This window comes from Sminthopsis crassicaudata, chromosome 2 (genome assembly GCF_048593235.1).
Source record: "Sminthopsis crassicaudata isolate SCR6 chromosome 2, ASM4859323v1, whole genome shotgun sequence".
Classification (NCBI taxonomy): domain Eukaryota; kingdom Metazoa; phylum Chordata; class Mammalia; order Dasyuromorphia; family Dasyuridae; genus Sminthopsis; species Sminthopsis crassicaudata.
Window position 1 is genome coordinate 548,625,784 of NC_133618.1, and position 13,818 is coordinate 548,639,601.

General features: G+C 34.8%; 1 protein-coding gene across 2 annotated transcripts in view; it reads right to left on the minus strand.

Annotated features, from left to right (window-relative positions):
* The window catches only part of FAN1 (FANCD2 and FANCI associated nuclease 1), a 30,910-nt gene extending 17,923 nt beyond the window's left edge, over positions 1–12,987 (minus strand). For both annotated transcript variants that reach the window (XM_074294967.1, XM_074294968.1), the window contains exons 1-4: positions 12,873–12,987; positions 9,137–10,603; positions 5,801–5,941; positions 4,799–5,000 (exon numbers count right to left, since the gene is read on the minus strand). In XM_074294967.1, coding sequence (XP_074151068.1) covers positions 4,799–5,000; positions 5,801–5,941; positions 9,137–10,478 — 1,685 coding nt within the window. In that variant the 5' untranslated portion in view covers positions 10,479–10,603; positions 12,873–12,987. The remainder of the gene's footprint in view (positions 1–4,798; positions 5,001–5,800; positions 5,942–9,136; positions 10,604–12,872) is intronic.
* Positions 12,988–13,818: the final 831 nt, after the last annotated feature.

Genomic DNA, 13,818 nt, shown 5'->3' on the forward strand with positions numbered 1-13,818 from the left:
ATGCTTATTTTTGTTACTTTAAATATATTAGATGTAAGATAACAAATGCAAATTGATCAAAATTATATTGTCACAAAAGAACTTAAAAAACCTAAAGAGTTTATATTCATTCTGTAGTACAAAAAAATCTGGATATTGAAATATCAAAAGTTGTTATTAATTGTAAAATAAATTGCATGTTCAACATTAGCAATTCTCAACTCCCGATCCTAATCACTTTTTCAAACAAATGAAAGATATTTAAGCAAATTTTGATTGTTATTATTACTCCTTGGTAAAGAGAAAAGGATCATTTTGCTCGCTTGGAAATGATACAGCAGTCAAATGAAAGCCAAGCTATACAGTCGAGTTTTCTCCTCTGGGAGCTAGCTCTATTGCACAGCTATTTGCAGGGATCCCTTGAGGAAGTACAGAACTTTATGTGAGGATAAAACACTTGAAACAAAGCAGGGGCCCATCAAATAGGATGTAGCTCAGCAAATTATGGAATATGATCGAAATGGAATGCTATTATGCTAATAACATTGACAAATATAATGCATTTGGAAAAAACATAAAAAGTTTGTATGGGTTGATACCATAGCAATGAAAGCCAAACTCAGGTGGAAGGACAAACCTGCCCATAATAACATAACTCTCAGTAGAGAGGAATATTGTATGTGGAATACTGCAAATGTTGTCACATGCTATTACTGAGTTTGGTGGGTTTTTTTTTTTTTTTTTTTTTTAGTGCCAATAGAGGGTTTATGGGGAAGTAACCGTGTATTAAGAAACGATTACTGTGCCAAAAAAAAAAAAAAAAAAAAAAAATCCATGACCAATTTTTTTTTTTTTTTCTTAAAGCGATGACAAAGTATAGTGTAAAAGGAAGCAGATTGGGAAAATACTATGAGTATAGTGTAAAAGGAAGCAGATTGGGAAAATACTATGAGTACTGATCTTAAGAACCAGAAGACCTGGATTCAAGTTCCAGATCTTTTATTTATGGATAAGTTGTCTAACCACCAAGAGCCTCAGTTTTCTGTAAATGGATGTATTTTCATGTAAAATAGACATAATACTATTTATCTTAATTAGCACTGTTATCAGGAAAGTACTTTGTAAAACTTAAACTGAGGAAGTATGAGTATGAATAATATATAAATAAATGTGATCCTTTTAAAGCATCTTTATATGTAAAATGAAACAACAATATGATCAAACCAACAGCTACAACCCAGCAAGATGCTTAGACATTTTAATTGTTCCCTGATGGTATATCTTGTTTTAAAGAAAAAATACACATGCACATACACATGTATAAGCATGAATATGTATATATATATAAAGTATAAATATTGATTTTTACAGGAGCAGAATAAAAAACATTTTCTGTTTCAACTAAACAAAATTGTACAATAATTTTTAAATGATTGCAAATTTAGTATTTCTATTTACTAGAAATTTAATACTAGAATTTACATATATATATACATATACATATGTGTGTGTATGTATACATAAAGAAAGAGAGAGAGAGAGTATAATATATATTGCATAACATATACTATACTAAAGGTAGACTAAAGGTTACTAAAATAACATTGCCAAAAAAATAAACCTGTTTCCAAGACTAGTAATCAAGTGTCCTGACCTCCTTTCTTTTATAATCTAATGTGGTGAAAAGCAAAGGGAATTTGGAGTTAAAAGATATGGGTTCTAAATCTGACTTTAATCAGTTATTAGCTATGTTATTTACATTAGGTAAATGACTTAGCTTCTTTGGACCTCAGCTTTCTAATTTGCAAAAATAATGCTAGTAGCTACACCTACTTCACAGAGTTAGTTATAAGGATCAAATGAGATCTCATATATTGTTAAAAACACTCTGAAAACCACAAAGTGTCATGCAAACATAGGCTATCGGAATTTATATTTACTAGTAAGGTTTTCGGGAGCATGAAATAGGATAATGTAAGAAAGTATTGCATATATAGAAGATACCTAAGAATTTTGTTGTTGTTCTTCTTCATGACCCTATTCAGGGGTTTCTTGGCAAAGATACTGGGGAGTGGTTTGCCATTTCCTTCTCCAGTTCATTTTACAAATGAAGAAACCAAGGCAAATAGGGTTGAGTTACTTACCCAAGGTCACACAGCTAGTAAGTATCTATGGCCAAGTTTGAACTCAGGAAAATAAGTTTTCCTAACTCTAGGCCCAATATTCTATATCTACTTAGGAACTTTATAATAATTTAATTATTTCACATTCTATTATCAATTAGCACATGCCATCAATAATTTTTTTAGCCCGAAAAGTTTTTGGTTTTCTTGGTATTTGATGGGGCCAATATTTGCAAAATCTATCATTTTATCTTCTTATTTTGAATAATATTCTAATGGATTTATTATCTCAAAGATTTTGAATGTCCCTTTCAACCATGCAGACTGCTATCTGTCCAGCCCAATTCCTATACATGTGCTTCCCTAAGTTTATCACAGAAGTCCCAAACACTAGTGGCCTGCCTTGCTTTCTTGTGACATTGAAAGGACATGAGTAGTGCTCCCAGTCTGCCCAGGAATCATCCTTTGCTCCTACCACATTACCAGCCCTTCTTTGCATCAAACCTCTCCCTGATGGCATCTTTTCTTCCTGTTCTTCAAAGTTCCTTTTCTCTGGTGATACTGCCTGCTCATACTCTCTCCACTACCTTCTGTGTGATACTCATCTTCCATGTAGTCCATGTATGTGTATGAAATATATACATATACTGATAGACAAGCTCTGACTCATCCATCCAACTGTAGGTCATAATCTGGACAGTAGACATTCTTCATTCACTTGGTTGAGGTTTTTTGGTTGAGGTGTGGATGGAGAGCCCGCTTCTTTCAAATGCTTATGATTCTCCCTCCAAAAGCTTCTGCAATATTTAACTTAAAAAGCCTTTGATACACATTATCTCACTTAATTCTCACAAGTACATTGTGAGATAGATGCTATCACTAGTTTACAGACAAGGAAGCTGAGACTCAGACAACTCAACTGATTTACCCAAGGTCAGTAGCATACACAGATCTACTAGTTTCTTTCCAATTTTATAGCACTGCTAGCTCTATGCTTCATCTCAAGGAAAACGCAATTTCTGTTAAAAATGCCTACTTAAAGTATTTCACCTGAGCTGGCAGAGATGAGCTACAAAACATATCATTGATAGGAATACATATTGATAAAATGGGAGATCCTTTGAGAATCTCATATTAAAAAATCTAGTTCTTGGTATTCTAGAAGTTGGAAGTTACATAAGGAGTAAAGTTAAAAAATTGCAATGGGAAATAATGTTAGAAAATCACAAACATTTCTAAAGCCTTCTTTGTAACTTCAGGTCATCAAACAGTAATAGAAAATATTCACAAATGGATTTAGTGGAACATTTTTTCAGAGTTGTAAAACAAATTTAGTGGGGAAAAATCCATGTCTAAAGGTCAAAATAATTTTAACAATCTAAACGGAATGAGTAAAGTTCTTAAGTGAAGTAATAGGTCCATATTTTCACATGCATAGGTTACTATGAAAATAGGGCAAAATAAAAATTGTCAGAACTGAGACCATTTTCAAAAGGATGATCCTATATACATATATGGATTTAGATCTAGATTTAGATCTAAATCTATATATGTCTTTGGCAGAAGGTCTTAATAAAAAAATCCATTTTATTTTCATTTGGATAGTAATTTATGTTTCTATTCATGTATTCCTAATGTTAAAATATACCTGACATGTCATAAATAATGATTAAAAATATTACTGCAAGAAAAATAAGGTTTCCTGGGCATATATGATCAGGAAAGACAGCATATTAAACTATAAGGGCTGCTGAAGATTGTTCTGAATTTTTTATATTAAAATCTCATTGGAGTATGAAAATTTCTGCCAAGATAAGATTTCAATATATTATTGGATTTCTTGCCCTCTAGGAAAGAGGGTGGAGAGGGAGAAAAAAAAAATTTGGGAACACAAGATTTTGCAAGGGTGAATAATGAAAATTATCTATACATAAAAAATTATCTATATACAAAAATATATACATCTCTCTATATATATATATAATTTTGAAAATAAAAATCTTTAATAAAAAATAAGATTCAAATATGTTAATTACATGATATAACTCACTCAATGTCCTATTTGTTTTATTATTTTTTTCTTTGACAGGAATTAGCATGCTTCCTTATTTATTTGACCAGATGTGATTGATCATTACAGAGAACAACTGTGGAAACTTTTCACTGATAAAGAGAGAATGAAAACTACTGCTGGGGCACTGAGAAGATAAGCGACTAGAGACACACACACATAATGTATTAGAGGCTGTTCTGAAACTCTAGATTTTTTTGACAAAAATACTGGTTCTCTATCCACTATGCCATGGTGCTTCCTTTCTTTTTTAATTGGAGGCAATCAAGTTTAAGTGACTTGTGTAGGGTCACACAATAAGTGTTTGAGGTCCCATTTAAACGCAGGTTGATCCTGGATGAATGCTCTATCATGTTTCCTCTGTTTTTGAAAACAGAAGATTTTGCCTCTCCTTTGAAAAAATCTACAGTGTTAAAAACAGGCCTCTATTGCCTGTATAGTCAAGCTAGGAATGGTCATACTTGTAACCTTACGGGGAAAAAAAAAATTTTACAGTTCTTTCCAGCTTTTTTAAACCAGTTAAAATAAGCACCTGGTTTCTACAATGAATACAGTGTATGAAAGCATTATTTCTTTAACTCATAAAGGCAATGGAAGTTTTTAATGCATTAAAATACAATGGTACCTTTTCAAAATCACTGCACCAATGCCAGGCTGAGTCTTGCCCAAACTAAAGATAGAACGCTGTTTAGCCAGCTTGAAAAATGTGTCCAGTAGTTGCTGTTTCTGTCCATTGGGATTCGACAAGTGAAATATCTTTGCTAAGGTTTTTAGCTCAGGAGCAGAAAGTAGTTCAAGTACTTCAGAGAGATCTTGTAATTCAGATTCTACAAAAGTAAAAAGCATAAGCATTTAAAGTGGAATCAGTATTTAAACTTCAGGTCAGGCTTCTACAAACATAATCTTTTAACAATAATGTCATGGATAATATACCCTAAGGTCTTCTAGACCTTACCATGCACCAAGTGAGGCAGATCTTGAAGACTTCCAGGCCTTTCTATCTTTCATAAAACTGAATTCTTCTATATGTGCTGTCTCCCTAATTAGACTGTGAGCTACTTGAGAACAAGGATAATCTTACTTTTTCTATTTGCATCCTCAAGGTCTGTTCTATTCTTAAGCACTTAATAAATACTTTTTCATCTATCCACTCAATATTTTAGAAGATGAAAATAAGGAGATAAAAAAGTTAAAAAGCAAACTTTAGCAATGTTATTAATTTCAACTTGGTTCAAAATTGGAGCTTTTAATTCTACTATCAAGAGTAGTGAGTGTCTCTGAGGGGCAACTCAGATTCCTGACAGAGGGAGAAATCAAAAACAGATAAATTCTTTCTTTCTGTGGGACTTGGTAATGGTTATTTTTCTTTATTTCAAGTATACCAGCATCAAGAGGAATCATATAATAGCAAACAATCTTTATCTGTCTCAGCATTCTTAATCTGAGCTTTGATCAACCTTAGTTTAAAATAGTTATCCCAAATAGAAGAGTGAAACCGCCAATAATTCAAATAACTAAGGAATTAATTTTTACTGATTACCAATCAGAAGTGCAGTGTTGTATTAGTGTTATTCTAAAAGCAATTCAAGTATTATACTCATTTAACATTTCTTATTACTAATCATACCTGTCTGCAGAAAGCCTACTTGTTTTAATTCTTCAATAGCTGATGATAAATCTTGGCCAATCTCTCCATAATCTATCTTGTTTGTTTTTATCCAAACTTGCTTGCGCTGAAAAAGTCTTACATATAACTTCTGCCCACTTGCTGCAGTAATTAAAAGGAAAAAAAAATATATATATATATATGAACTTTCTTCATAAAAATAATGGAATATTATAGATTTACTAGTAGCTAGCAGTTATAAAGTGCTCACTATGTGCCAGGTACCATGCTAAGTGCTTTATAAATATTGTCTCATTTGAACCTCATGATCACCCTGGAGGAGGAAGGTGCTATTTCCACATTTTACAGTTGAGGAAATTAAGGCAGATGTTAAGTGATTTGTTCAATAAGTTTCTGAGGCTGGATCTGAGTTCAGATCTTCCTAACCTGGGTCCAGTACTACCTCTACTGCACCATCTAAATGTTTCATGACTTTGATTATTCTGCAGGAATGTATATGCAAACACGCTCTTTAAAGTAAAAATGTTGACAAGATTGAATTCAAGTACTCTTCTAAGAAATATTCCATCTCTTTTTTGGAAGAGATGATAAGATAAAAGAACTTTGAGCCAGAAAAAAATTTTCAACTAGATGGCAAATAATCCAGTATATACTAAACGTGTTAAAACATATTTTAAATCCAATATGTGTATAAATATGTACACATTTGTCCTGCTGTACAAAATATATCATATGAAAATGGAATGAAAATGAGAAAGAAATCATCTGCCTCAAATCTCTTATTTTATAGATGATGAAATTAAAGTCTTTTATTTTGGGTAAAAATAATTTATTTTTAAGACGTATATATTTTCTTTAGATTAAGAGTCTCCTTGCATATGGGAAACATCACTAAACACAGTGTGTAAAGCAGGGTCTGAAGTTAGTAAGAGGTGAGTTCAAATCCTACTCTGCACACTTACTGACTGTGTGACTCTGGACAAGTCACTAAAATTCAGCTGAATCATCATGAGAGAGCTGGACTTAGTAGCCTCTGACGTCCTTTCATTTGTATGACACTATTTGACAGACATTCCCTATTTGACCATTTCTGAATTCGGAGAGTTGAGTGAAGTCATTATATCTAATCTAATCCCAACCTCTCCTTGCCTACCACTATTTTCCTTGAAAGGATCTTTCTGATTCAGAAAGCTTGAACTTTATAGTCCTCATTGTCTAAATAACTACTAAGCCTAAAATTATGACAAAAATCTTCCTTTTCAATTTTGACACTAAACTAAGAAAAGTCAATTCTTTTCTACAAAAAACTAAAAAAGAAAAACTCATTTTTAAAATAGGACCTTAAAAACTCTATTAACAGTTGCTTATACAATAAAATAAAGCCCATTTGACATAAAAAAACACAGAACATATAAACTTAACTATCACACTATAGAGTTGAACTTTCTAATATCAAGTAGTTTATCATAAGGGTTCTTAAACTTTAATATCATAGACCCCTTTAGCAGTCTGGTTAAGTCTGTAGAATTTCTTAGAATAATTCTTTTTTTAACTTTATGATTGATAGAAATGCTAGCTATCAGTTAGATGTTGGCAAAAATAAAGATGTAATTGTTTTTTCCTAAACAAGTTCATAGATCCTTAAAATCTATCCAGAGACTTAAACCGGGGTATTGCAATCTTATCTTCAATTTTTGTAGTTGTTCAATCCAAGACTGAACTGTTGGGGGGGGTTTGGCTTTCTTTTCTTTTTCTTGTTTGGTAAATTGTTAAGATTAATATTAGATTTTGTTAAACATCTAACAAAATTAGATTAGATTTCCATCCACAAGAAAAATCTTTGATGTTGTTAATTACAAACAAAAAAAATGAGTAGTTTTGTACAAGTATCATTTTAGAATCAGGAAATCCTAGTTCTAGTCTTAGTTTTGCTACTACTTAGTTTCGTAGTCTTGACAGGTCACATTCTCTGGGCCCCAATTTTCTCATCTGCAAAGTGAGGTTAAACTATATTATCTCAAATATTATTTGGATCTCTAAGATTCTACTATCTGTCTGAGGAATTAATTTCTTTCTCATGTTTTATAAAAACAACAAAAACAATTAGCAGTAGATTTCAAATAACACAAAGAAATATGATGATAAAAGATTTGCCTCTGAGAGGTACATAAAAACTAAACATGTAAAACTTTCATTAGGGAAAATGGTCATACTTGTGAATTATAATGAAGCATACAATCCATTAACTATTCAAGCTGAATTCATGATAATTCTCATTAATTCAGTCTGCACCACACAGTAGAATTCTGAATAGTCTTGATAGGATAGTAAACTTGACATCATTATCTCCTTTCTTTTATTGTGAGTGAAAGAAGTAGAAAGGGATGCAGGGTAGATAATAGGGAACAATTATCCCCTAAAGAAATGTTTTATATGTTAAGACATAAAACAATTAGGGAACACTAAAATGATCACCACACTGAGGCCTACAACAGAATTCTTGTTCATCAGCAAGTTTTAAACATTATTATAAACCCTTGCACATGGAGCAATATTTAAATATTATTAGCCACTTGTATGGCATCGATGCAAATGTGGGTTATCTCTACTCTATAGGCTAGGAAGGACAAAGTCATGTTTCTGCAACTACAGGGATGTCTCATTTTCGTAAGGGCATTCTTTTTACATAAGAAATATAAAAATATCTTTTCCTTCAAATTTGGACTATTAAATTCTGGATACACCTGACTTCCCATGAATAGAATGGCAAGTTGAAAATTTTTAAAACTTATTTTTATTACAGTTATGACTTTGTTTTTTCATTTCCTTTTTACCTTTACTTGAGAATAAGTGCAATGGTTCATGCTAATTAAAATAATATTTGCAAAGGGAATAGGAGAATAAAAAATAAAATAAAATAGCAGACTTCTCCCCAACTTTTTCTTTTTTTCTTGATAAATAATAGTTTATACTTTCCTAAAAGAGACTGATCTTTTTTTTAAAAAAGCTGAGCCCATTTTATGTCAGATATTTTGTAGGACTTAATAAAATGAGGCTTTTATTAAAATCATATTATCACTTATGAGACATATATTATAAAAGTATTAGGAAATACAGGTGTCATTCCCTTACATACGTAGTGTTATGATCAAGAATTCTAACGAATAAGCTATTATTAGTATATTGCCAACCTTAAGATGGTACCATCTATTATATAAATATAATCTTATTTAGATTCTAAAAGCAAATGCAACTTTGAAAGTACAACTGAAACGATTCTTTCCTACAAGAAGAAATAGTCTTTTGTTTTGTTGGGATTTTTTTTTTTTTTGATACCTGATAGTTTTAAAAACTTTGTTATGATTTCCTTATCCTGTTCATCAAAGAGCTTCAGATCATCTTCATTCTCAAAAACTGTTTTTAGTACTGTAAGAAAATTCCTAAGATAATAAGGATGCTCTGAAAAATCAGAAGTCAAGTCCAAGTTACCACTCTCCTGATTTGCTTTTCCTGATTCATTATCATCTGGCTCCAGCTCCAGAAAAGCAGAGTCATGAATGATTTCATTTTTTAAGTCAATGTGACTTTCTTCCAGAAGTGTTCTTGTGTTATCCTTTTCAGAATAAGTACTTTCATGACTACTACATTTCACTGCCAAATTAGCAGGTGGGGAAGCATTTTGGGACCACTGAATTTGGCCTTCTGAGACATCAGTCATAATTACTTGATTATATTCTGTTGATTGTACTATAACATCACTTCTACTTTTACTACTCACAACTTCAAAAATCTTCTCAGTCTTAAGAATATTCTCTGAAGTTGACGATTTATTACCACAAGTTTTATCCATAAAATCAAGAGTGGGTACCGATGCTCCATATTCTTGGGTATCAGTCTGACTTTCATTTTCTAATATTTCTGTATCTTCTGAGGTATATTCAGAAGCAGTGCTTTCTTTATTAAAGCATCCAGAAGACTTTTCAGAAACAAAAACATTTTCCTTTTGAGATCCACTTCCCAAAACCTGATCTTCATCACTATCTGTGATTAAATTAGCTTCTACTTCCTTAATAGGTAGATGCATCAAACTTTGTGTCTTCAGAACTTCATGTTTTTCTAGTCTCTCATTTTTAGCTATTAATTTTCTAGTTTCTATGTATCGCTTGGATAATTTTGATGACAGGCTTCCTAAGGGAATAATTTTCGTTGTTTGATGTTTTAGTTCCTCTCGACTACTGTTTACTAAGTTATCACTATTTTTAAAGTATGGACTGATTTTCTCTGTCATATCACTTTTTACAGAATCACTTTTAATGGGGCTCAAACTTATCTGGGGAGGTAAAGATTGCTTTGGAGATAAACATCCTGTGGTTGTTTTGGCTAAATTAGCTGGAAATAGATTTGGATTTACTGAGCTGTCAAATTCTGTTCTATCAACTTGAATTATTTCATTATTGTTCTGCTGGCACATTTCATCGATGTGCCTATTTAAGTCATATCTTGGCACCATTTGGCCACAGATAGGACAAGCAAGTTTGACTGGGGGTACATTACTAAAAAATGAAAAAATAGAATTGGATTTGAATAGCCCTTTTTTAGCCTTGGTTTCATTCTTCTTATTTTTACTTTTTGACAAACTTTTACGAGGTCTTTTTTCTTCAGGAGATTTGTCTGACATTTTAAGATCAAGTAATTATATCACACAGGCTGTTTCATATAAAACAGAGCAATGTTGACATTCTAATTCTGAAGCGACAAAAATTGGAACTGTTTTGTTTCATGTTCTTTGATAATTTCTTCTTCCTATAAGTTTAAAAAAAAGACATTAGAAACATCTAATAATTTAACAAAAGGAGAGAAGAAAAAAATTAAATATTTTAAACACTAAATGACCGAGTACCTAGAGGAAGGCCACTAGATAAAGAGACAGAAAATTCTACCTCTAGTCCCCCGTCTCATTTGACTTGAGCAGTCTCTTTACCTAAGATTTTTTTAAAAATGTATTTCTTTTGTTTTTTTCTTACCTAGATTTCTCCCAGAATTCTATTTTTCCTTCTCTCCCTTCTTCCTTCCCTCCCTCCCTCTCAGAAAGCTGTTCTATAATTTTTTGAAGAAAAAAAAGAGAAAACAATCCAACAATTTCCTAATCAATACATTGAAAAGTCCAGTATTACATGCACTGTTATACTTCTGTGAATTCCCCCCATCTGCAAAGGAGTCAGGGCAGTAAGACATAATTTTCTTATTTGGAGAACAAGACAATTGGCCTAGGTGACTCCTAAAATTCTGAAATTTAATGACCCTAGATGTTGAAGCCCAGGATCTCTTAGAATCAGCCTAAGTCAGGATGAATAAAAAGTCTTTATTCTTGGCTTTTGCAGTTGAGGTCAGGGGATTAGATGTAGCAGTCTCCACACCTCCTTCCTCTCTCTCTCCCCACCGCCCAGAGAAATGAATCAATTTCCTCCTCCTACCCCACCCACTCATGTCACTTTCCCTTTTTTGTCCACACCCACCCACCCAGCCAGCACAGAATAGTTAAGGAGGTTCATCCTCCAAACATGTGGCAATACAGAATTGTCCTATCTGTGTTTCGCCTCATGTGCTACGTTACCTTGCATCTGCTCAGTTCTAGCCCTCTACACCTAGATGTGAAAATTCAACTGTAAAAAAAAGATAGCTCATTTGAAAGTTTTAAGAAACATAAACTGTTTCATTACATCATTAATATTTCTCAACTAAAACTGCCCTACTATAATTAACAGGAGCGCTCTCTTTAGGTGCCATCGGTCACAAAGACTTCTCCAAAAACTTTCCTTCGGCCCATTTTTGGATCAGCGCGGTTTTGTAGCTCGTGTTAATCTAGAATTCTTGTAAAAGCTTGCAGGTAGAGCTGGCAGAATTGAAGGGTAGAAAGCTGTATTTAGATGAGAATATTCCACCATCTCGGATGCCCATCCTACTAGCTGCACACAATTATTCCTCCGAGTTCTCACAATTCATTCTTACATAAAAGTTCAGAGTCCACAGGATGACTGAGAAAGCAAGGAAAGAAACTTGGGATGTTTCTCTAAACTGAGAGAGTTTCAGATCAGCAATAATGTTTTCCTTTCATAGGTCAACTAGAGGCCAAAAGGCAGGAGTGAAAGAAGACTCAAGTTCAAGTCTGGCCTCCTGCCCACACTAGTTGTGTGACCTTGAACAGTCACTTGTCTGACTCAGCTTTCTCAACTGTAAAATGGGTATGACGTTGTGATGAGGTTCAAATGAGGTCTTACACAGTAGCTGGCATATAGTAGGCGCTTAATATATGCTTGAGAGCCAAGCAACTCCTTTTGTATACCTCCCTCCTCCCCGCTAAGCCAAGTGTGTATTTTGTATGTGCTCATTCGTTTGCATGTTGTTTCCTCCCAGTAAAAAGCAAGTTCCCTAGGGGAAGGAACTCCGTAATTTTTTGTTCATTTCCTTAAGAACAAGTACAAAGTAAATGACAAATAAAGGTTTATGGATCGATAACAAGCTTGGAGCTGACCCTCTCTGAGGTGGGAGAGACCGCCTGAGGAATGAAATTCAAACTCTGGAGTTCCTGACTCCGAACCCAGCTTTCTAAGCACTGTTCTACCTCCTACAGGGTGTATTTGCATTTCAGGGTCTTCCTCCCTCGGCCCCGGGAGAAGGTGAGCTCCTCGAGAGCAGGCACAGTTTTATTTCCGACCTTATCCGCGCGTCTAGCCCGGGGAACCGCATACACCGCCGGCTCCGGACTGACTCTAGGGGGAGGGGCTGCTGAGGGCAGGGAGGCCCAGAAGAACGCAAAGCCTTTGGGGGAGGGGGGAGCTAAGACGGGCGCCCAGCAGGTGGGAGAAGGCCACGCAGTCCGTGCCACCCCTCCCCCATGCCGGGAGCAGCTCGAGGTCTCCTCCAACACTCCCGGTGCGCGCGCATTTTCCACTGCTCCCGCCCCGCCATCGGTCGCCGGGAGCGACGAGTTCTCCAAAGGGAGATGGAGAAAAGCTCAGTTACAAAGCCCCGGAATCATCCGCCTGCAACCTCGCGTTTCCCCTTTTCTCACCTGGTTCCGCGCGCCAATGCTCCCCAGACATCTTCAATCTATCTCTCTCTTGGTATCTTCGGCCGTACAGACACGACAGGAGGAGCCTCGAGCGATCGATTCCATTCCGAGTTAGCCAGTTTTCTGGTTTTGTCTCCCTCCTTCCCAACCGCTAGGTGGGATCGTGAGAGAAGGATGAGCAAATTTAATCAGGAAGACCTGAGTTCCAAACCAACCCCAGCAAATGTTAAGTGGGACGTCTGTTTTCGAATGAAAGGAGATATTTGATGGGTACAATGGGTCCTTGATAGATACTGGGGTAATGTACTTTGTATAGGGAAGTATTCAGGCTGACCCTGGAGTTTAAATCTAATTACGTGACGTCAGGCTGTTTCCTCGGCTGTGAAATGGGATGCTACTAGCATCTACCCCCCAGGGTGGTGTGAAGATAAGATGTGCGTAAAGCATTTTTCCTAATGCTTAATTAGTGACCTTAATGCACGGTGTGTGCCATTCGTTATTTTGTCCAAATGCCGCTCGGTCCCTGTGGCGGACCTGAGAACCACCTCGCAGCTCTGGGTTCGTTTCACGTAAATCCGTATTTTCACAATTGCTTGGGGCCCCGAACTTGAACACAGTCCTTGAGGGGACTTATACCACTTTGGAGGATTATTCCAGAGAATCGAATGAATCAACAAAAAAAGTTTCCTAATTGTTGAATTGTCAGCTATTACTAAGATACATGTCTACTATTACTATTATTAGTATTGATATTGATACTAATTAATTAATACTAATATTAGTATTAATAGTATTAGTAATACTATTACTAAGATAAATGCGTTATCTGCAAACGAGTTGGGCCAGGCTCACTCACTCATCAAATCCAGGTCCCTGGCCCATGTAGGCCCCGGCTGTTCTCTTCTATGTGGAAAACCAATCCTAAACTTGTTTTTCAGGGAAGTTT